The sequence below is a fragment of the Pezoporus wallicus genome, unplaced genomic scaffold (assembly GCF_028554395.1).
Source record: "Pezoporus wallicus isolate ANWC-B61680 ecotype Strahan unplaced genomic scaffold, APGP_CSIRO_Pwel_v1 contig_5069, whole genome shotgun sequence".
NCBI classification, from domain to species: domain Eukaryota; kingdom Metazoa; phylum Chordata; class Aves; order Psittaciformes; family Psittacidae; genus Pezoporus; species Pezoporus wallicus.
This window is the reverse complement of record NW_026642361.1, coordinates 5,005,478-5,028,829: the sequence shown is the minus strand read 5'-3', so window position 1 is coordinate 5,028,829 and position 23,352 is coordinate 5,005,478. Positions and strand designations below refer to the sequence as shown.

The window sequence follows — 23,352 nt, the reverse complement described above, 5'->3', positions numbered from 1 at the left end:
CCATTCAGTTCCCCATTGAGGATTCCTCTTAATAGGATCTTTGTACAGACGAATCTTTGAATTATGCCATTTAGAAAAATACATCTCATAGTATTTTGTATCATTAGTGCAGTGAAGTAAAATAATTCTAGTATTTGACTTCTTTAATAATCCTGGAAAAAATAAAACTGAACACAGTCATATTACTAAATTTCCTAAGAGTTTTATGCATAGAAAACTTGGGATTATTCTTGGCAAATCATCATTCGCCATAATGATGAAATGGATAAAAATACTCTCTAAAATGCTTCTTTTGATTTGCAACTGCATAACCCCTACTCTAGCTGCTTTTTTTTCCTCTTCATCATAAAATTTGGACCAGTCCCTCTTATTGAACTGGCCAGAGTTATTGTCAAAACACTACCTACTACTTAAAACCTTTACTTCCTACTTCAAAAGGTGGCTGTTGAGAGCCCATTTGTATACACAGACATGAAACTTCACAGGGTTTTATGGAGGTGAAGAAAATGCTTGAGATACTAAGTACATCCAAATGAGGCAAACCATCCCAAACTTAAGTTTTTAAATGTTCTTGCTTCTGCAACATGTAATAGAGTTGACTTTTTATATTTCACAAGGAATGACAAGATTTTATCTTCCTGTAGTATATGGCTGCTATGGACATTCTCACATTTTTGTTTCCAATTACATCACATTAAATAAGCTCCAGTTTTAAGTAAGATACCCTTTTAGGCTAATGTAGTAGGAAAGCTGTTACACAAAATCACAGCCTTTGGGACAAATTATTATGGAAAGGGGACAAAAACCACAAGTGATAACAACCAAAACCACCCCACTTTTTTCTGGCCTTCTTTTTTGTCTAACAGACAGAAAAGTTACGTTACTGCAACACATTTATAGATCAGGAAAAATGTACTAATGGAGCTATAACTAGAATGTCTGGAGGAAAAAAAAAAAGTCATTCAGATGCTGTGTAGAGTAACTCCTGAATCTGTTATTTACAGTGCACTTCAGCTAACAGTGCAGTTCAGGCATCTCTTTGTTATGAACTAAGAAGTCACAGTTTATTCAATGATCATGATTGATTTCTGATCACTTTCAAAATTAAATATTTTGCACAGTCTGGTAGCAGTATTCTGTGGTGTTTTACTCTGGGACCTGATAATTTCCCTAGACAGAAAATTCCTTCTTCAAAAGAAAGAATATAAACCAGTAAATCTGGTTTTTGTTTTTCAGTCTGGCTTATGCAGGGCTTGTTTGTATGTTTTTACAAGAGCTAGATTGCTTACTCTTTTTTTTTCCCTGTCTTCAGATATCTTGCTTGGGTATCACGACAAATGAAAGAATGAATGCAAGAAGATATAAGCACTTTAAAGTTACAACCACATCCATTGAAAGCCCATTCAAGTAGGTTTTAAAGTATAAACATATTTGTGTAGCCTTGCATACATTCGAGTTGTGTAGCTTGTTGAAACAGAACATGGCTAAATACTTTTAGAGAATTTTCACTACTTGGAATGCTGAATGTTTCAGCTATTTTTACAGTAACAGATTCTATCCAGTTTAAAGAGATAACCATTTTGTAGTGACTCTAGACAGGGATGCCTAACTGCAGAAAAGAATGCTTTCCCAGCAGTGGTCATAATTTGCTGTAGAGCTTATGGGGAAATATTTTCTTTATAAATCAGATGCTCAGACTGGAGGTGGTTGTTTATTGCATGGTGTTGACCTGGATCTTCGCTTCCACACTGGGCACTTTATCCTGATTGATATTTAATGTGCTGTTGAATTTGCTCTGTACAGTAGCTTCCCTTGCTCTCTTTACTGTGAAAGAAGCAGCAGCATTTCCTTCCTGCTCAGGAGGATGAGCATGAGCAAAGCTGTTTGTGGGGGAGGGAGCAGGACATCTGAAGTGGGTGTTAAATGGGTGAGACATGGGCTTTTGGGTGTCAGTATGTAAAGGGTAGGTTTGGATTCTGGTTTCTATAGCACTGAGGGTGCAAGCTGAAAGAGAGGGGATTAGGGATAAAATAGCTCTGGGATGGGAATAGCGCAGTGTGGAGCAGCTTGTGGAGCCAAAGCAGGAAATAAATGGAGGCATGAGTCTGGTATATTGGTGCGTTGAGATCAAAGTACAAAAGGAGTGATGAAAGGACAGAAGCGTGTTTCATCCTGCTGCATATGCTGTGTCTCCTCCAGGGGCTACTGCTCCTTCAGGTGACACCCAGGGGAGCAGGAGATAGAAGATATTGTTGCAGTTTGATTTTTATGATAGAAGCCTGTGTGAACCTTCTTTTAGTATCTCTCCATACCAAACTTGAGAAGAGTAGTGAGAAGCAGACAAGCATTTCTGTATGGTCGCAGTCTTCCAACAGATTAGATTTGTAACAAAAGCAGGTGATTATTTTGCCTAAGAACACAGGGTAGTGCATGGATAGGATAAAACTACTGGTTTGATCCCCAAATTAATGTCACATTCACAAAACATTTCACTGAAATAGCTCCTATTATCAAAATTACTCCTGAAAATAGCACCAGATGTCTAAAATAACTGACTTGTCAGTTGAACATCACCTGTCAGATAAAGGATCAATGTCAAGTAGTTGTCCTCTTGTTACTTAGACCTGCTCTTACATATATCATAATATGAGCTTCTCTTCCAGAAGCCTGTGATCTCTTCAGCCCATCTATAATTAAGTTAAAAAACCCCAACATGCTGGAATTTTGATGTAGGTGTCTTAAATATTTAACAATGAACTGATTCAACAGCAGAAAGCACTTGAATGGTTCATTTAATTCAGATAATGCTTGCTTAATTTTGTGCTGTCTAGGGACTTAATTGAGCTTAGACCTGCAGCTGCTGAACCAGTATGAGTGACAGAAATAGATATTAATAAAAATGGAAATTATTTTAGGAAGAGACTAACTTCATGCAGTTGTACAATGCAGCTTTCCTCTTAGGGATCTGAATTGTCATGCTGCGCTATGTAATGGTACATGTCAATAACGTGTTACACTTCTCCATACGGTTTTGGTAGGTAGTGGAAGCAAGTTAGTGTCTTGGCTGCGTCCAAGGATCGAACATTTGCAAGTCTGACAACTACTTCTTATTCCAGAACTTGCTCATCAGTAAACACTAAGATAATTGATAACACAGTTGGTTTTCTATAGTTGGGAACTTAAAGGGTGAAGAGTTGAATTTGCAGGTAGACAAAAAATGTTTTACTTTGGATAAGCTATGATGTTGCTTACTAACATTTTTATTTTGTTCTGTTTTCAGCCATGGATGTATAAGGAACATTATAGACTTCTTTGAATTCAGATGCTGTGGTCTATTTCGGCCTGTTATCGTGGACTGGACAAGGCAGTATACAATAGAATATGACCAGACTTCAGGATCAGGCTACCAGCTAGTGTAGCACCACCTTTGTCCTGTGAGCATATCATATTTGAGTGGTGCCTGAAAAATTTTCTCTCTCTCTCGAATCTGCATCCCTTGAAGAGTAGCATGCTATGTGTAGGGCTGATGATGAATCATAAGGTACCTTCTCTTCATCAGAATTTTATTAACAAACGTAAAAGTGGACAGAATAAACTGCCAAACCTGATAAGGAAGAGGAGGAAGATCAAAAAGGGATTTTAACAGTTCTTAACATGAGAATTATTCATGACAGCATATTCACAGTATTTGTTGTTGGGTTTTTTATTTAAAGTCTTTCACAATGGAGCATGAGATTATTTAAGTATTGACATAAGTAGTTACATTGTGCTGAGCAGAAAAAAATATTTCCCAATACAAGTAATTCCACTGAAACAAGAATCTAGGACATAAAACTAAATTTCATGATGCAGAGTTCACTGATCACTATGTTGTAGTTCCTGTAATGTGATATTTTTAATACAGGTTTTTGGTAGTATTATGTACCTTGAAAAATGTGCTTTTCAGTACTGTTACCAACATCATGTGGTGGGAATCCCCTGTAATGTGTTAAGTTATAGCAGTAGGGCACGTCAGATAATGCTGAAACAAAAATACATTGCCCATGTTTTTTGGTGACTGTTTTTTGCCACCAGTTACTGGTACAACTGAATACTTGTAATAACCCTGTTCTGAGGTTATATAGTCTGAAATAAATAAAGCAAGCTCTTCTGTCAAAGCCCTGCATAAATGCATGATACACCTGTAAAACTAGATTACAATATATAATGTGCAGGAAAACAGTGGAAAAAAATCATTATCTTTGAAGTAACTGTATAAGTAACTTATGAACTAGAGATGTTTTAATATTAGGTTTGGTCCTCAGTACCAGTGTAGTGAAATTGGAGACATGTTGGAAGAGAAATTGCATGGGGGAAACCACAGATGTGAAAGCAAGAATCTCAGTTATAAAAAGACAAGACAGCTTTAAATTGGATGCAACTGCAGAAGAAGAACCCAAAGCTGCCTGTAATGCTGATTTTGTTGGGATGTGAAATAATGGAATCCAGACTTTAACAAAGCAGAGTTCCCCATTGATAGCACACACACACAGAAAATGTAACTCAATGTTCTGAAGAAGATGGTGTAGTTGCACATGGAAATCACCCTTAATTTCTTTTTTTTAAGTTCTCATGCTACAGATATGTTTGGAAGGTAAGGAATGATCTGAAATTGCATTCCAAAGGGGCTTTTCTTGAATGTGATGCACTGATTTTTTTGTTATGGTGTTTTCATAAACTCATAGTGAATTGTTCACTGCTTCCTTAACTATTGTTTACAGAGAGACTGAGAATCAGGTTAGTTCTCTTCTAAGTGCTGTAGCAACCCAGTGGTTCAAGAAACCTGTGAGGGGAGTTTGGGGAGGGACCTGAAAGCAGATGTCTGAGACCAGTGTAAAGAATGTGTATCTGTATATAAATAATTTATCAAATAGTTTTCTCTCTGTGAGTGTGTGTTTAGTGTATTTAAAGCTGCTCATTTTCATTTTATTCAACCAAAAAAGTGTAGGAAGATATCTAATGAGCTTTTAGTGATGTTCAATATTGCTGTTAATAGGCGTTATGCCCTGCAAATTCACTGCATGTTTGATGCTTGGCAAAATTAGCGTTTTCTGTAATATGCAGATTACAGGTAATAAAGCAGTCTAGTGGTATTCCCGGCCCTTGCCTTAGTAAGAGGAGCAGTGAAACTGTAAATAGTTGATGTTCAGTATTTGCAAGTAAACATTTTTCTGTAGTTGTTCATTGATCTCAAGACACACACTTAGTTTGCAAGTACCAGATATCAGGATTTACAGAAGTGCAGCATTAGAGTACTTGAATGTTTAATACTGGAAAAATCAGCGTTGTCTTGGATACATTTTTAATGGGAGGGGTTTGGGTGGAGGGTGGCAAGAAGCTGTTGCTGTTTTTGTCAGACAAAACTTGCAGTCCTAACAGAGACACGTTCTGTTTCAGTGAAAACAGTTGACATCAGTTATTCGCATTTTTTTCTACTCAGAAAAACCATGAAGACTTTCCAGTGTTGTTTTAATCACCTGTAATGTTCTACATATTTCTTCAGTAGGGGTTTGGGTTTGGTTTTCATTCCCACATTTCTGTTAGGGGTCGGTTGACTTGAAGAACTTCCATCCACTTTATTGACTATCGCCTAGCACCAGAAGAGCAGTTCAGTACGTGATACAAGTTCTGGTTTTAGTTGCCCGGTAGCATTAACTGCCATGACTTGTGTCACACAAATGTTTGTAAAAGAAGAGGTGATCTTTGGTAGTATGTAGTGAGTTCTGCACTATTTACTTGTTAATAGCTCTCTGGTGACAGTTCTGTAGAGACCTGCAGAATTTGAGCAGTAGTGGGTAGCTGTGAAAATTAACTTGCATATCTGGATTTAGGATGTATGGAGTTTCCAGTGCAAAATGTGATTTGTCTTGAGTAACGCTGAATGGTTTGATGTGAAACCGTAAAATCAAGCGGGGGGGGAGCCAACTATGCAGCATTTTCCTGTCAAGTTATCAAACATACAATTCACTTGTTGAACCAAAACTGCATTGCTTCTGAAACCTAACAAAGCTGATCCAGACCAACAGCAGATCAGACCAATTTAATCTGACATAGGTAGAATAAATGGGAATTTTGTCTTGGCCCTAAACATGTGCTGTTTCTTTGCAGGTTTCTGTATTCTTTGATGTCCACCAGATACTATTTTGTTTTTCCAATTAATGTGTAAAACGGCATCACTACATTTTAAGCTATGGATTTTTTGTATATTCTTTATTTATAACTGTGCCAAGTATTATTTTAATACTGTCAAGATCTTGATGTATTACATTGTGAACAAAAAAAAAATCTGTAAAATGTTTAATAAATTAGCTCTCCTTACATAAATTAAATCTGTTAAATTTTGTAAGTTATTAATCAAATAAATATTGACTCTTAGATGCAGTGTTTGTCTTTGACTGGGGATGTGATTTCACAGAGTGGTGTCTTTGTCCAGTTTCAGAAGCCGTATCATGAGAAAATAGCTGCTGTTTTGCATCTCATTTTAGTAAGGTCTTTCTTTTACAGGTGTCTTAAAGATAGCATGCACCCAATTCCATGCTGATGGGAAATCCTGTGAACTACTACAGTGGGTTTTGGTGAAGTACACCTTTTGCACTACCAATTAGAATTACCACTCACTTATTAGATACTCCTCTCTTTTGAGCAAAGCAGGCTGGCGAGGTAAGGTTTCTTAGTGGTGAATTCCTTCTAGGGAACACTTCAGGTGGCCAAATGTGCCTGTTGGGTAAATAACAGTTGAGGTATTCTAAGGGTAAACAAGACATAGACACAGGGCTAGGAGTTGTAACCAAGATGTGTGCTTCTAGGTGGCACTTGCAGGAGATGGAATGCCTTGACTCTTCTTCTCTATGCTAAAGGTTAGGTTTTGAGTAGAAACAAGGTAACCATCCAAGCTGGAATATAGCCAGTGAATTTATAACCAGCATCAGCCATTAAAGTATTAAGGCTAGGACTCAAGAGCACACCTAATTGGGATAGAAAAGTGTTTTCTCCTGGGTTCAAAACTGGCATTGAGAATTATTGGTGCTGTCCTCCTCTTCCCCAAGCAATGGTTCTGGTGAGGCTGGGCACAGATGACCACTCTTTGACTTGTCAGGGAAAGATCAGGAAAGGTACCTTAAAGAAGGTGTTCTGTTCTGCTGCTCTCCATCAGGAATCTGCAGTTCTCTGTCAGAGCAGCTGCTGCTCTTGCAGTATGGGTGGGCTCCTGATAGCTTGAAAGCTGGTTGCTGCATTGGTCTTGTTTAGGAAGCAGCCTGCCCTCTGCACCCTCATTATGGCTTGATTAGAGTTCACTCCCTCGCACTTCCTGTAAGCTGCCTCTAAGTAAAATTAGCTGTTTTGGCTGTGACAGCAGTGTCTACTTGTGAACGCTTGCACTTAGATTTTTATCCACCTTAACAGTAGAAATGACCCAGCTTGAAGTTATTTGCAGAATCTCATGAACTTTGTGCCATACTCACATTGCCTCCAATCCTACATGCTATTGAAGATCTCCAGATGATTTAACTGCTTTTGAGAACCAATCTCTCATGGAACTAGGGCTCCAAACTGAGGCTAACTCAAAGTGCTGGGCTAACTCCATCCTGGGCTGAGCTTTTGTTCATCAGCGCTTTGCTGCAGCTGGGAGGTTGACAATAACCAAGTGACAGCGCTTCAGTGTAGGGTTCTCGTTTCTCTTGACAAGGTATATTGGCTTTTATGGGTGCAAGCTTTCTTCTTCCTTAATCTTTTGTTGTTAAGTTGTTGGGATGTAGAGCTGTATGGAGCAATGAGTTATCACTCAGGCTCCCTGAGGGAATGAAAGGAAAGCTCTTGGTATTTCAGCAGTTTAAATGACTTCTACAATTTATTTTCTGAAGAATATAAAGCGCTTTTTATAGATAAACAATGTTTTAGATGCCTGGTTTTGTCAGTGTAAATCGCACCTGCCAACTCTGCTAACGTGGTGGGTTTAAATCCACTATAGTAGCTAAATCAACTAATGGGGAGCACTTTCACCTACTCTAGTGTGTCAAGAGCGTTATTTTGGTTTCTGCTTATTGAACAGCACTGCTCAAGCCTTATATAATGCTTTTCCTGAGAGGAGGAAGCACTTCCGTCAGGTAACAAGGCTATGGAAAGGGGATACTATCTATCAGTGTCTTCCATGTCCTTGGCTGCTAGGACCTGGATATGTTTTTTAAGTTAGAGCTGTGTTTGTCCAGGCTGTAAGAGTCAGAGGGGATCAACCCTTCCTGCACAGCTGTTGACCTGTCAAAGAAGACAAGTTTTGGGGGTTTTGTGGGTTTTTAAGGACAAAAGTACTGGATCATCAGTGTGAGTAGCAGGACCAAGCGTCTGCCCAGGTTTGCTGGGCTGTGCTGTTGCTTTCTGTGTCTCTCCCCCTGAAATCCATGCTGCTTCTGCCTTATGGTTGTCTTAAGTTGCGGTCTCCCTCGCTGTGAACTGTACATGCATTTGGAGAAGGCTGGCTGTTCTTCCTCACAGCAATATTGTTCCTTTGTAACCTGTACAAAATGCTCTTTGTGTGCTATTTTCACTAGTACATATTTTTCTAATTAGGTTTTTGGCTTGCACTGCCTCAGACCACAATCCTGGATGTTGCTTGAAGCTCTGCTTAATATCTTATTGCAACATTTCCAGTCTTGAACGTATCTTCATAAATTGACTCTGTCAAGGTTCTTTCTCTTCCAAAGCTATCAGCCTGCATCCCCAGCCCGACAGTTTCAAATCTCTCTTCTTTAACTAACTCCTGTTGGGCAGGATGAGAGTTGTAACTGAGCCTCCTTCTCTACCCCACACCACCAGGTCCGTTGCACCCATACTTCCTTCCACATGTGGTTGGCCTCTAGTGAAGCCCTTCACTGGAAGGGATGGAAAAACACCCCTACAAGTGCCTGTTGCCTGCTAGAGCTCAGGCATGCTCCTCTGAGGCACGGTTTGTGCTTTTAGAAGGCATCAGTGCACATATGTCATGTGCCTCCTCTACTGTAGGCAAGAGGAAGCCATTAGCTTTGCAAAAGAAGCTTAGTAGAGGAGGCTGAGCATGCCGGTGAGGTCTGCTTCGGGTGAAGCAGAGGAAGCTTCAGACTGATACTGGGACCTGCTCTAGCCCTTGGCTGCTCTAACCAAGCTCTTCCATAAGCCTTCCACTCAAGATCTGGTTAAGGCAAAGGAAACTCTTTCCTAATCCTAGACCTCTATTAGCAGGAATCCCTAAAGAGTTACATTAGCAGAGTCAAGGTCTCTGATTATTATGGTTTTCTTTCAACATGGTGAAACACATGTGGTGTGTTCACACAGCGTTGATCTGCTGCATTTGATGTGTTTAATTGCTGTTACTCGTTGCCCATCAACTCTCATTCAAGTTACGTTTTCTACCAGAGTGTTTAAAACAGACTTTTACTCGGCTCAGTTATGGTACTGCAGCTGCCTTGTCAGATCCTCAAGAGGCTGAAACCTTCCACCAGCTTCAGGTAACTAAGGGTCCTAGTACTATACAGAAAAGGTCAAAAGCTGCTCTTAAACCTGTGTTTGGTGTGATAGTCCAGAGCTTGGTCAGTTGCCACATAGGGATGGTATTAATCTGCAGCTGTCTTGGTAGAATGCTCCTGCACACTAAATCCTGTGCACACCACCACCTCAATACCAATCAAAGCCAGGTTAGATGTGGCTTTTGGCAACCCCATAGAATTATAGAATAGTTAGGGTTGGAAAGGACCTTAAGATCATCTAGTTCCAACCCCCCTCCCATGGGCAGGGACACCTCACACTAAACCATATCACCCAAGGCTACGTCCAACCTGGTCTTGAACACTGCCAGGGATGGAGCATTCACAGCCTCCCTGGGAGACCCATTCCAGTGCCTCACCACCCTAACAGGAAAGAATTTCCTCCTTATATCCAATCTAAACTTCCCCTGTTTAAGTTTTAACCCGTTACCCCTTGTCCTGTCACTACAGTCCCTAATGAAGAGTCCCTCCCCAGCATCCCTATAGGCCCCCTTCAGATACTGGAAGGCTGCTATGAGGTCTCCACGCAGCCTTCTCTTCTCCAGGCTGAACAGCCCCAACTTCTTCAGCCTGTCTTCATATGGGAGGTGCTCCAGTCCCCTGATCATCCTCGTGGCCCTCCTCTGGACTTGTTCCAACAGTTCCATGTCCTTTTTATGTTGAGTACACCAGAACTGCACACAATACTCCAGGTGAGGTCTCACAAGAGCAGAGTAGAGGGGCAGGATCACCTCCTTCAACCTGCTGGTCACACTCCTTTTGCTGCAGCCCAGGATACGGTTGGCTTTCTGGGCTGCAAGCGCACACTGAAGCCGCCTCATGTTCATTTTCTCATCAATCAACACCCCCAAGTCCTTCTCCACAGGGCTGCCCTGAATCTCCCCTCTGCCCAGCCTGTGGCTGTGCCTGGGACTGCTCTGACCCAGGTGTAGGACCTTGCACTTGGCATGGTTAAACTTCATGAGGTTGGCATCAGCCCCCCTCACAAGTGTGTCAAGGTCCCTCTGGATGGCATTCCTTCCCTCCAGCCTATCAACTGAACCACACAGCTTGGTGTCATCGGCAAACTTGCTGAGGGCGCACTCAATCCCACTGTCCATGTCAGTGACAAAGATGTTGAACAAGACCGGTCCCAACACCGATCCCTGAGGGACACCACTCGTTACTGGTCTCCAGCTGGACATTGAGCCATTGACCACAACTCTTTGCGTGCAGCCATCCAGCCAGTTCTTTATCCACCGAGTGGTCCATCCATCAAATTGATGTCTCTCCAATTTAGAGACAAGGATGTCATGTGGGACAGTGTCAATTGCTTTGCCCAAGTCCAGGTAGATGACATCAACTGCTCTACCCCTGTCCATCAGTTCTGTAGCCCCATCATAGAAGGCCACCAAATTGGTCAGGCAGGATTTCCCCTTAGTGAAGCCATGCTGGCTGTCACCAAGCACCTTGTTGTTTTTCATGTGCCTTAGCATGCCTTCCAGGAGAATCTGCTCCAAGATTTTGCCAGGCACAGAGGTGAGACTGACTGGTCTGTAGTTCCCCAGGTCATCCGTTTTCCCCTTCTTGAAAATGGGGGTTATATTTCCCTTTTTCCAGTCATCGGGAACTTCACCTGACTGCCATGATTTCTCAAATATGATGGCCCGTGTCTTAGCAAGTTCATTCACCAGCTCCTTCAGGACCCGCGGATGGATTTCATCAGGACCCATGGACTTGTGCATGTTCAGATTTTTAAGATGGTCTCGAACCAGATCCCCTCCTACAGTGGGCGCAAGGTCTTCATTCTCGCAGTCCCTGCATCTGCCTTCCAAGACTTGGGTGGTTTGGTCAGAGCCTTTGCTAGTGAAGAGTGAGGCAAATAAGTCATTCAGAACCTCAGCCTTCTCCAAATCCTGTGTAGCCAGTTCTCCCGAGAGCTTCCTGAGGGGGCCTGCGTTCTCCCTTGTCTGTTTTTTATTTGCTATGTACCTGTAGAATCCCTTCCTGTTATCCTTAATACCCCTAGCCACTCATCTAGTGGAAGGTGTCCCTGTCCATGGCAGGAGCATTGGAACTGGATGGGCTTTAAGATCCCTTCCCACTCAAACCATTCTATGATAGTGAAAGACAGTCTATGCACCTCTGAAGGACAGAACCTGTATTACATCCAGCTTTCAGTGAAGGTCTGCACCAAGTCTGTAACATCCGTATCTGCATCCCTCACATACCCCAACAACACTACCCTCACGTGCTTTGTCAACCATAAAAGATGACACTTGGCTTTAGGATAGATCAATAAGCAAAGCTTTATTGAATTGATACTCAGTATTAAAAGTGTTACAGTGTGATACACAAAGCAAGGAAAAAAGCAGTGCTTTTTAAAAACTATTAATAATCATCTGCTGAATGTCTGCCCAAGCACTACAGTAACTAGTAGCTGTTTCACAGTAGTTAGTAACATTCAGGTAAGTCTTGGTTCTTGTAGCAGGATCTCAGCAGAGCCATAAGGGGTGTTGAGCCGTGCCTCCTCACTGGGCATGAACAAGGGCACCTGCTCCTTGGCCGTACCCAAATCCCTTGGGGCCAAAGTTCTTCGCATAGCAACCTATGAGAAAGAGGGACGTGGAGTATCTGAAGCTTATGGCTGATTAATTAACAATTCTGCATAGGACAAGTGCCTCATCTGCTTCCCGTCAGTAACCAGAACATCCCCATCAGAAGCAATGCTTAAAAACATTGTCAAGCTGCATAACTGCCACGACTGAACTCAGCCGCTATGGCTGTTCAGTCCATGTAGCTCCCAACCTGCTCTGTGAAAGCAGCTCATCAGTTCTGTGCCCAGGTGTCTGTTAAGGCACATGTTATCAAACCACTGTGTGGATCCAGTTTATACCCACAATGCCATGGAAGAAGGCATGGCAGGATGCTGGCTAGCTTGTTTTCTTACTCTGATCTATGCCCTGACCCAGGGAGAGGGCAGGGGCTGCTCTTGCACTTCTCAGTGTGCAATGTTTCGCTTGATGCAGATGTAAACTACGTCAGCAGCTTCAGTAATATTTCATTTATCAGCTGTATTCCTATGCCTTATAGAACACTTCTATCTTGAAAAGAGCATGAAAAATTCTTATACCAGGAATAAATTGAGCAGCTATCCTTGTAACACATTACCTTAAACCATAAACAAATGGCATTTGTTTCTTTCCTCACCTTTACAATAAATTTCTCCCTCTTTTTCAGTTAGAGTTGTAGATTCTAGGCTTTTTCCACACTTTGCACATCGGAAGCAGTTTTTGTGCCATGGCTAGGGGAAAAGTACCAAGAAAAAAAAGACATCTTAAATGCAAAGAATGCCTGAGTTGGTAAAAAAATGCATTAACTGGAAGTGCCTGCATCAGTATTGCTTATAGATGACTGGCGTAACAAACACCAGTTTACTAGCAGCAGACAAGAGCATCTACATTTCTCCAAGTGACCCAAAGGCCCTCATTCCACAGAGAATCCCACTCTGGGCAGTGTTTTGGAAGGTTTGGGCTTGCTCTAATCAGTTCAGAACAGATCTTGGCTCCCTTTAGTGAGTCTGGAAGACTGACACACAGCTTTACAGGGTATTTCCAGAGAACATCCCCTTGAGCCTCCATCAGGAGCTGCACACCTCAAGCCTTTTCCCTTTCCTGCAGGGAGAGAGCACTTGTGTAATCAACTTCATGTCTCTGACTCGAGATGATAGTGAAGCTTCAGCTCTGAACCCCAAGGTGAGCACTCAGCACCCTGCGTTTCAAGTGCTTTCTGTTCAATTAAGTTGATCAAATTCCAAGTACTATTCCCAATACTAAGAAATGCAATTTCAAGGTAACTCTGCCCCGCAGTTGCTTCCCTCCTGGAAGCCACATGACACATCTGGCTGGCTCACTTTAAAGTCCATGCAGCAGGTACAAACAGCACACCAGTTCCTTACCTTTCCAGCTCCTATTACTTTCTCAGCTGCATACACAGAATCACCACACCTGGAGCACTTCTCTGCTCCTCCGAACTTCTGGGCAAACTTTGAAGTGTTTGGATTTGTTGTGGGTCGGTGGGGAGAGGGTGTGCTGAAAGAAAGGGGACAGTTGTGGTCTTTACTCTTGTCCTAAATGACCTGTTGCTCTTCTTAACACTAACAGAGCAGCATGCACCACACAGTACCTTTGCAGGACTGGAGCAGGAAGTTACCAGCAAGGCTGGACAATGACAACTTAGTAGGGAAAAAAACTCCAACAAAACAAACCCAAAGAGAGAAAGGTCCTACTTCAAATGACAAAAAGAAGCTGTAAAAGCTAGTTTTCTGAGGAGCCTTCCCCTTTTCACTTCTCTCGAAGTGCTGAATTCTGTATCAGGACATGAATCCCTCAGACAGTAAGCTACAAAGAGCTCTGTTAAATTCCTGTCTGGAACCTGAACTGGTCATTGAGCCTGGCTGGAGAGCATACACCATGTAAACATCAAGCACTAATGTGGGAACTTGGCAGAAAGCAAGCTGTGAGGCATACTTCAGCTTCTTTCCACACACTTTGCTTCACAGCAAGGACTTAATCAAACTAGGAATGTTTACTATTTAATAGGGGGGTTGGCTATAATTAAGCACAAATGGTTCTTCATTTGCCAGTTAAAAATTCATTCTTCTTGTAGCCCCAGATTCTCAGCTCTGAAACCATCCCTGCACCAACCTGTTGAACACTTGCATTTGCAGCTTAGTCAGGAAAGCAACTTGAGACCCACAGTCTCGAGGCCACAAAGGTGCTGCAGCACCTCTCCTATTAAGACAGGCTGAGAGAGCTGGGGTTGTTCAGCCTGTAGAAGAGAAGGCTCCAGGGAGACCTTCGAGCAGCTTCCAGTGCCTAAAGGGGTTACAAGAAATCTGGAGAGGGACTTTTTACAAGGGCATGATGTGACAGGACAAGGGGGAACGGCTTTAAACTGGAAAAGGGTAGATTAAGATTGGATATTAGGAAGAAGCTCTTCCCTGTGAGGATGGTGAGGCACTGGCACAGGTTGCCCACAGAAGCTGTGGCTGCCCCATCTCTGGCAGTGTTCAAGGCCAGGTTGGATGAGCCTTTGAGCAACCTGGTCTAGTGGAAGGTGTTCCTGCCCATGGCAGAGGGGTTGGAACTGGATAAGCTTTAAAAGGTCCCTTCCAACCCAAACCATTCCATGGTTCTCTGGTCCTGAAAAAATCCAGCCTGAAAGACTCCTCTCAAAGCGGTACTGGAGACAAGGATCACACCCTCTCCAACTTACCTCTCAGGCTTGATGCCTAGTCTCTCTCCCCTGTCCATGTTCAGCGTTCCTGCCCCCTGACCATATCCATAACCTTTTGGTCCATACTTTTTTCCATAGCAAGACTTGCAGTAAACTTCAGCATCATGAATTGCTACGGTTGTGCTGTCCAAGTTTTTCCGACAGACCACTGGAGGAAAAAGCCAAAAAGTTAAATTGCCTTAAGGGGCCATTTCCATCAGCACATGTATTAAGCCAAAAATCAAGTGAAAAGTGGTATTATGGGTTTCCTAGTCCACAATTCTTGGGACTGCCAGAGATTAGAGGGAGCAGGTTGCTGTTTGAATGAGTGAATTATGCTTAGCTCTATAAAGGGCTCTGTTCCCTCCCACCTCTTCATGGCCATGACATTTAAAGCTTGGAAACCTGCTGTGGTTTGATGAATGAGGCTGCTCAGAAACCCAGATAGTGCAGTCAGCAGTTTCCCTTGACAGATGCCATGCAGCATAAAGCAGGAGCCTACCAGTGCAGAAAAGTCCCTGTCTTGCCTTTCTGGCCAGGGTGGGGCTGGAAAAGAAAACAACCTTCAAGGCTTTCCCTGCCTCGGTGCTGGTTTGGGGCAGAGCTGGGGCCATTTCACAGCTGTCACCGGAGGGGCTGTGCTTTTCTAGCATTCCTACATTGTCCTTCAGCACAATGCAAGTTCTCTGCTCAAGGTTACAGTAGAAGGCAGAACTGTTTCCTTCTTAAACCTTCTTTTGTGTCCCAGCTGGCACACTCTTCCCGTCTGCAACAGTATTATGCTCGTGATAAAGAATTTGGGGAGAAAAAATAGAAAGAGAAAAAGCCTTGTGATTTTTTTTGTTTAAAAAGAATATTAAGGTCTTCAAAACACAGGGTGACCTTTGCTTATGGCATTCATTAGCTCCAAAGTTCTTTTTATAAGATGCTAATATCCAATAAGTAAATCAACTAATGCATGTTTGTTAAACCTACAGACTTTAACCCCACCAGAACTGCACACTAAGGAAAAGCAAATACTCAGACACACTAGAGCCATTGTTTGATTCTAAGTTCCAGGTTTCTTTTAATAGAAACTCCCATAAAAGGCTGAAAATGAGGCAGCTGAGACATCTAATCTTGTTTTCGTGACTGCTGTAGAGCTAAGGAGTGTAGGTGTGCGGAGGCTCACACGCCAGCACAGTGCGCTGGTGTTACGCTGCACACTGTAGCAAACTACTTTGAGAGAGGCAGTGGTAACTGCAGCTTATGTGAAGAGGGCTAAAACCCTGGCTGTGCCCACAGGTATTAAAACACCATCAAGTGGGACAAAACAGTATGTCCTGTTTGTAGTCAGGTATAATTCTCCGATTCAGACAGACAGGCTGTCTGTTTGCCAAGCAGGAGCCTCGGATTCACAGCGACCCTTTGTTCCCTCCATCTAAGCAGAGATCTTTTCAGCAGAAAGAGTGATTTTCAATGCCTCGCTGGGTGTGTTGGCTGAACTGGAAAATAATGCTCTGGACTCCTTTCATCTGAAATAAATCACAGGCCCCTGTGCCAATAAAGTCTAGGCTTTTGGCTGTGCTTAAGCATCAACAGCTTGGCTGTGCTCAAGCATGCTGGTGTCCTGCTCCATGTGGGGCTTCAGGACTGGGCTGTGATAACTGTTCCCTCAGCTGCTGCTGGCCCCAGGACCTCCAGCAGAAATCCAGCTGAGCTGAGATCAGTGCAAACAGAGCTCTGCCATGGGGCTTTCTCCTCTGCTTAAGCAATACTTATGCCAGGTTTCTATCCTAGATCCCTTAGACTCCCAAGGAGAAGGCTGGGAAGGGGGCATACAGGAGAAAAGCACAGTGTGCTCTGGTTTTGGAGGTGCATCTCCCACACTGGACAGGTAGGATAATCTCTCTCCAGGAGACAGACTCTCCCTTTGGTACTGCCCAGCCCAGCAAGCACATGGTGAGGCAGGTGTCAAACCCAACATATGATGGACAAAGCCATCTCTGGCCACGCAATCCCCTGTGTGTCACAGGTGCCAGCTGAGCCTGGGATGTCTCCTGCAGAGCAGCACCTTGCTGTAGTGATCCCCAGGGCAGTACTTACTGCAGAGGAAGCAGCACCGGTGGAAGCTCCTGCCATCGCACTGCACCTCCTCAGCATGGTAGACGGTGCGGCCGCAGGCACCGCACTTGTTGCCACCTCCCCAGTTCGGCATGGTGGCTCTGTGTGCCTGGCGGGGGGGGAGAAAGGGAGAGCTCTGTTAGCCACGGTGCCCTCCACTGCCCCAGTGGAAGGACAGCTGGGGTTACAGGCTCCTTCAGACCAGGCCTGTGAAGCCTGTGTACCAGAGCACAGCGCCTGTGATTTCACCAGCTGTTTGAAAACACGACCTTCCACCGTGTGAGAAGTTTTTGTGGTCAGACCCACTTCTCAGCCCTTGAGATCCCAGACCAGGCTTAAAGGCTTAGGCAAGCTCTCTAGAGCTATTTGTAACAGCAGATGGACTGGCAAGAGGAACAGAGGCTGCTGCTTAACAGCAAGAAAAACAGAGACACGGTCTTCAAGAGACGTGTCCTCCTGTCCCTGCCCAGGGCTTTGGAAGTTACATAAATTGGATATGCACAAATTACAGTTTCATGCACAAGGGCTTTACTGTACCTTGTGTGAATGCCCCCCCCCCCCCCCCCCCCCCCCCCCCCCCCCCCCGCTGGATACAATTTCAGTTTCTATGCTTCATTAATGCTGGGCCTCTTGTCTGATGGAAGCAAACCAATTGTGCCAACAACGGCATTTTGTTTTACTGCAGGGCGTATCATTTGGGATGCGGTACAAGCCAAAGTTCACTTCAGCGGAACACCACTTATTAGGGCTGCAGGGACATTCTGAACTCCTTCAAGATCAAGCCTACACTTCAAATAAGTGCAAGGGGCATAATTTCCTGGGGACTCCATTGCTATTGCATGAACTGCACCTTTACCAGGCACATATATGAACCAAACCAAACTCAGGGAGCCACAGCTTCTTTAAAATAAAACTCCCTCACCTACATTACTCGCAATAGACACTCATAAGGCTAGGAGGGTGGGACAGGCACCATCACCCATTATGTCAGACTGCAGCCTTGGGAACAGTCTCCTACATTAAGCCAGAAGCAGCAATGGTCCCATCTCAGGCCAGTCTGCCCCCTCCCCAGCTTTCCTGCACTGCTGCCATCACCCCAGCAGTTCCCGCCCAGCTCAGCTGGGAGCTCCTTCTATTAATGCCCCAGGTCACAGCACCAAAGCAGAGCACTGCCAGCCACCTTCAGCTCCTCAGGGGCTTTCCTCCTCCTGCCACCACTACCACCAGAAGCTAATACAGTGTTTGTTGAAGGCACATCTCTCAGGCGTCACCTGCGACTTGTGACTGCTCGTCAACATGGGTTTGCTGCCCTGCAGTTCACCACCAGAGAAGCACCTCTCACAAGTCCAGAGCCCAACAGCAGCCAGAGAGAGGTTTATTGTCTCAGTGAGACTAACCCAGCAGAGCTGCTCAGGCCTCATCATGCCCACTGCTCCTTATGGACCCATGTTTCAACAGGGTTTCCGGGTGAGGACCATGGCTTTGCCCACTGGAAGCCCAGAGGAAACTCCTGCCACCCAACCCCACCAGCAGCACCACTTCCCCCAGCCACACTGTGGTACAGGTCTGCTATCAGGGAGGAAGGGAAGGAATTTGTGAGCTTCCGACTTCTCTCAGCAGAACTCACCTTCAGTTATCCTTAGAAGCAATCCTCTGTTGGCCAAACAGTGAGAAGAGACCCCACACCATACCCACAACCTTCTCCCTTCAGTCAGCTTTGCCACTCACCCCTCTGAGCCAGAAGCAGAGGACTACCACCCTCCAGCTCTCCCCTAGCCAACGGAGAGGAACTGGAAGCACCACCATGATCTGGCCAACATAGGGAGGCAGAGAGGAGCACTTTGCTTCAAGATCCCTTTCTCTCACGGCTCCCACCAACGTGTGGGAGAGACATCGGTGAAGAGGAAGGGGGTCTGGCTGTGGCCTTGTGCTCCCCAGGAAGGGTAGAGAAGACTCACAAATCACATCTCATTGCCTGAATCACATCTTCCCTAAGCCTGAATCAAGCAACCCATATTGATGGTGCTGCTAGGACAAGCCTCCCGCCCCAACAGCCTGACCAGCAGCTTTAGGGATGCAGGGCAGGGTGCACGGTTCCTAAGTCAAACATGCTGCCAAGTAGCTGCTACAAGACCTTTGTCTAAGACAAGCAGACAGCCATTCATGGCATGTGGGAAAATAAGATTAGTTTATTAAGCTAAATTGGGGCGTCTTAGGTACATTCCTAAGCAAAGGCTTAGGAAACTTCCTTGGAGTGGCTGAGCAGTGCCATTTGCATGCTGACACTAATTACTGAGATATCCCTTTGTTTAATACTTCCACGGGATTAGCACCATTACTGCTCCATGGTTTAGCACTAATACTCTGACCGAGCTCATAAAAGTAGTTTTATGACATATCCCACTTTGCCTTTGTCATTCTTGGCACAACTGTAGGGTCTAAAAATTAAGATTCCATTTCTTGTATTCAAGTGCTTGGCTGTGCTACTACACAGCAGCTGACATCAATCACGGCAAAGAGTGTCCTTATTTAAAGGGAATATAGACTGCACAAAGCTTTGGAAAAAGGAATGCACAGGCAGGAAAAAAACTAAAAGAAAAAAAGGGGGGAAAAGAAGAGATTCCTTTCCACTTTGTGTGTCTTCCAAAACACAAATCATATTTGGTACAGGAACTACTTCTGTCTTATCGTCTCGCCATCCCCACGCTCCTGATTTTTTTGTGCATTTGCATGAGCCTAAATTATTTTAATCACTTTGTTAGCAAACAATTATTTAGTTGCCATGCACACGAGAGCTGAGGAACTGGATCAGCTTCCAGCTTTACCCCAGATCTCCCATGGGATACTGGGCAACACGGGGTGCAGCTCCACCCCTCCTTCCCAAAGGAGATGGAGTATTAGACGATCTGGCAACCATTAGCAGACTCTGGTCAGCTTCCGATAAGGGCTCTGGGAATTCGTTAAATGAAAAGCACAAAGGGACTGAAGTCAATACTCCAGGTCACCTTCGCCTCTTCCACGGAACATATTTCCATTTATCATCCCATGACGGCTTGTGTGGGAAGAACAGCAGCATTTCTTCAGTTACCCAACAGCAAGGGCTATCCTGAGGCAGCGGTGCCCAGAAGGCACCTATGGTGAAACTGGCCAAGATGAAACAGCTCTGCACATAGGCCAGCATACAAGCCTGTATTCCTACCCACTGGAACCCCCCTGGATTTCTGCTGCCCAGATCTCCCTCCAGAGCTCCACAGGCAGCAGATCCACATTTCCAGCCCTGCATCACGCCTTCCCCGCTCCCTCAGGACCCGCTGGCTAGTTCAGGCAGGCCTCCAGGGAGCTCTGCAGCAGCAGTTAGGCACCCAGGTGATCTCACTACCTGTGCCAACAACCCCAGTTTTTGAACGCAGGTTTGTTGGCTGGTACTGTCCTCTAATAAGAGTATCCCAACTTCTACTAAGCTTGTACCCATCAAGAGGAGAGCACGCTACTCAGCGTTCTCCAAAAGGCCAGGGACAAGCCACAATGACTGCAAAGTCCTTTCCAAACCATTTGTTACAACATAAACACAAGAAACCTAAACCAGCCCCAAGACAGGCACTGAGGAATTTCAAGCTATCCAGTTAGATTTGTTTTTCAAGGACCCGGGGAAGCCAGGCGTGTCACAGCTCCGTTCAGCACACCGACCCAGCAGCACCGCGGAGCCACCGCTCCGTGTGCTTCCCCTTGCCCGCAGCGCTGGCCCTCACACACCCTTTTGCCGGACCCGCTCCCCGCACCCCTTCCCGGCCCCAGCACCGTCCCCGGCCCCCCTCACACCCCATCTCCACCCCATCTCCGGAGGACTCCCCGCAGCCCCCACGGGTGGGGTGGAGCTGGACAGACCCCACAGCGCAGTGGCCACCGCTCCCATCCCGCACCTCCACTGCTCTTACCTCAGGTCTCTGCTCGTCTCGACTCGCCTTAGCCGGGCACGGCCCCGCAGCCGATTAAAGAACCGGGGCGGAGCCATGGCGGGCCTGGCCCAGCCCCGCCGCGCGGTCCCAGCCCTGGCTGTGGCGGAGGCGGCCGGGCAGCAGCGCTTGCACAGTCACCGTGGGGGCTTGGCCCCATCCCTGTCGCAGTCAGACCCGACCGCTGCGGCACCCACCCAGGAGCGAGGGGGTGAATGGGGTGTGTGACCCTGCGACAGCCACCCCAGCGGGCGGGAAGGCAGCAGGAGGCTCTCCAGCTGTGGCCTCAGGTAGAATCATGGATTCAGACAGGTTGGCAAAGACCTTTAAGATCGCAAGTCCAGCCTGTACCCCAGAGCTGCCAAGGCCACCACTAACCCATGTCACTGAGCCTCGTCTGAGCTGTTTGTGATCGCTCCCAGGGACAGATTCCACCACTGCCTTGGGCAGCCTGTTCTAAGGCCTGAGCACCCTCCTGTGAAGAAATTGTTCCTAATACCCAGTCTAAACCTCCGCTGGTGCAGCTTGAGGCAGTTACCTTTTCTCCTATTGCTTGTTACTTGGGAAAAGAGACTGCCACACATCTCACTACAACCTCCTTTCAGGCAGCTGTGGAGAGAGAGAAAGTTCCCCCTGAGCCTCCTCTTCTCCAGACTAAACACCCCCAGTTCCCTCAGTTGTTCCCCATCAGACTTGTGCTACAACCTGTGTTTTTACTCATTTTTGTCATTTTTCTTGAAATCCTAAACCTCTTCGCCATCCACGTGAGATCAGTGCAGGCACCATGAAGGTGTCTCACCAGGGGTATGGGGGGAGGAAGGTGTGTAGAGCTCAGAAACACCTCTCTAGATGTCAGACAGAAGGCTGGGCAGCAGTGGCTGCCACACGGGAGGAATCAGCACCCTGCTGAATCACACTGCAGGCTGGACTGATTAGGAGTAAGTTTTCACAAAAGACCAGCAGTTAGACCTGTTCTCACCATCCAGTTCATGCTGCAAAAAAGACTGCTTCAGCTGCTTGTTAAAAGTGGCCCCATCTCCCAAGTCCAGAGGGCTGTCACGCACTGGCTGGGTTGGTTCAGGATTATGCGCAAAGTTCCCTGTGCTTATAGGGAAATGGAGGTTTATCTCATCCTCTTTACTAATCAAATACCAAATCAGCTGCTCATTACATGTATGGGTGCCAGGTTGCTCTTCTTCAGCACAGGAACAACTTCTTCAGAAATGAAGGCTGGCAAACTGGCTGGTGGCAGCTCCATACAAAACCTCCAGCACAAGCACCGTACAGTGAAATGGCTGTCTGTAGGTCAGGCGTGAAATCAGTCCCCTGGGACTGTTAGCGGCATGCAACCCGCATTGTCCAGCAGCTGGTATGTAGAGCTGAATAGCCTGTACTGTGAGATTAAAAACGACCTCCACATCAGGCCTGTGAATGAGAAAGGTTAGCTGTCCTCTCCCCTTAAACGTGCTTCTAGTGCACTGCAGCCTGCATGCTGGCAGCCGCAGCTCACCGAGATTTTTTCCTTCCCATTTATGATTTTCTTTTCTCACTTGCAGTGAATTGTGAATGACCAGACTGTGCATGATCTGTGCACGTCTCAGAGCCCTGCTCCATAAGCAAAGCCACTATCAGTTCCTGTGGAACGAGGTGGTGTTTGCTGTAAATGAGACCAAGAGGCTGATCCTTTGAGGGAAGGGAGCACAGTGGAAAGCAGAAGTATTAGCAACTGTTGTTTCACAGCTTGGAGGTTACATGAAGGGAAAGGATCTCTCAAAGTCAGACAAATAAGAGGTGTATGAGTCAGAGCAGGCTGACTCCATTTATTTCATGAAATGCCTGTGCTCTCTTGTCCAACCTGTCCCACTCCCAGCTCTGCTGGAATTATGTGTGATGATGCTAAGTTATTTACCATGTCTCCTCAGGTAGCCTCCAACACTGTTAGATTTTCCCTTTTGATAACATTTCCTACAGACTATCAAAAATAAACAGCAGAGTTCCTGAAGGGAAGAGACTAGCACTGCAGTTCTAGCAAGGAAAGGAAATTCTCCCTGTGACTAAGGGGCCATGCTGGTATGAAATAAAACATGCTTCAATGGTGAGACACTGCTAAGTGAGCTAGAAGACAGTCTGACATCCAAGAATTAATTTTCTCATGTCTAATAATTAGTTGGTCTGTCAGAAGCAGTGTAATTGTGAGGGACAGACATAAGTATGTCAGTTAGTCCGTTACTATGGGAACAATATTAAGGAATACATTACTGTGATACTGAGGAATAATACCTTGTAATGAAGGCAAACAAAAACAAGAACGAAAACTTTCACCACATAGTTTATTTCTATTGATAAGGACTGTTTCTATTAATTTACTATATTTTATAAATACGTGTATATGCATTTATAATCTATAAATGTATTTCTTATCTATAAATACATACTTTATATATATTAGCATACATATTCTATCTCCTCAGCAGATCTCTTCTTCT

At 45.1% G+C, this 23,352-nt stretch overlaps 2 protein-coding genes across 2 annotated transcripts in view; one reads left to right on the top strand and one right to left on the bottom strand.

Annotated features, from left to right (window-relative positions):
- ZDHHC17 (zinc finger DHHC-type palmitoyltransferase 17) overlaps positions 1-6,414 on the top strand; it is a 75,220-nt gene extending 68,806 nt beyond the window's left edge. Inside the window, exons 16-17 of the mRNA XM_057429549.1 lie at positions 1,313-1,407; positions 3,281-6,414. Coding sequence (XP_057285532.1) covers positions 1,313-1,407; positions 3,281-3,419 — 234 coding nt within the window. The 3' untranslated portion in view covers positions 3,420-6,414. The remainder of the gene's footprint in view (positions 1-1,312; positions 1,408-3,280) is intronic.
- Positions 6,415-11,817: 5,403 nt separating this feature from the next.
- CSRP2 (cysteine and glycine rich protein 2) lies at positions 11,818-17,134 on the bottom strand. Its single transcript, XM_057429471.1, has 5 exons — positions 16,896-17,134; positions 14,811-14,979; positions 13,492-13,624; positions 12,744-12,837; positions 11,818-12,141 (listed from the first exon to the last, which is right to left on the bottom strand). The coding sequence occupies exons 1-5, from the start codon at positions 17,005-17,007 to the stop codon at positions 12,065-12,067; spliced, it is 585 nt and encodes a 194-aa protein (XP_057285454.1). The 5' UTR covers positions 17,008-17,134; the 3' UTR covers positions 11,818-12,064.
- Between the last annotated feature and the right edge of the window lie 6,218 nt (positions 17,135-23,352).

Excerpts from the sequence above, each read along its gene's own strand:
- CSRP2 (XM_057429471.1), bottom strand. The coding sequence starts at position 17,007 with ATGCCGAACTGGGGAGGTGGCAACAAGTGCGGTGCCTGCGGCCGCACC. Across the intron at positions 13,625-14,810 it reads CTAGGCATCAAGCCTGAGAG|CACACCCTCTCCCCACCGAC; the intron begins GTAAGTTGGAGA and ends CCTTTCTTTCAG. Across the intron at positions 12,142-12,743 it reads GGGAGAAATTTATTGTAAAG|GTTGCTATGCGAAGAACTTT; the intron begins GTGAGGAAAGAA and ends TCTTTCTCATAG.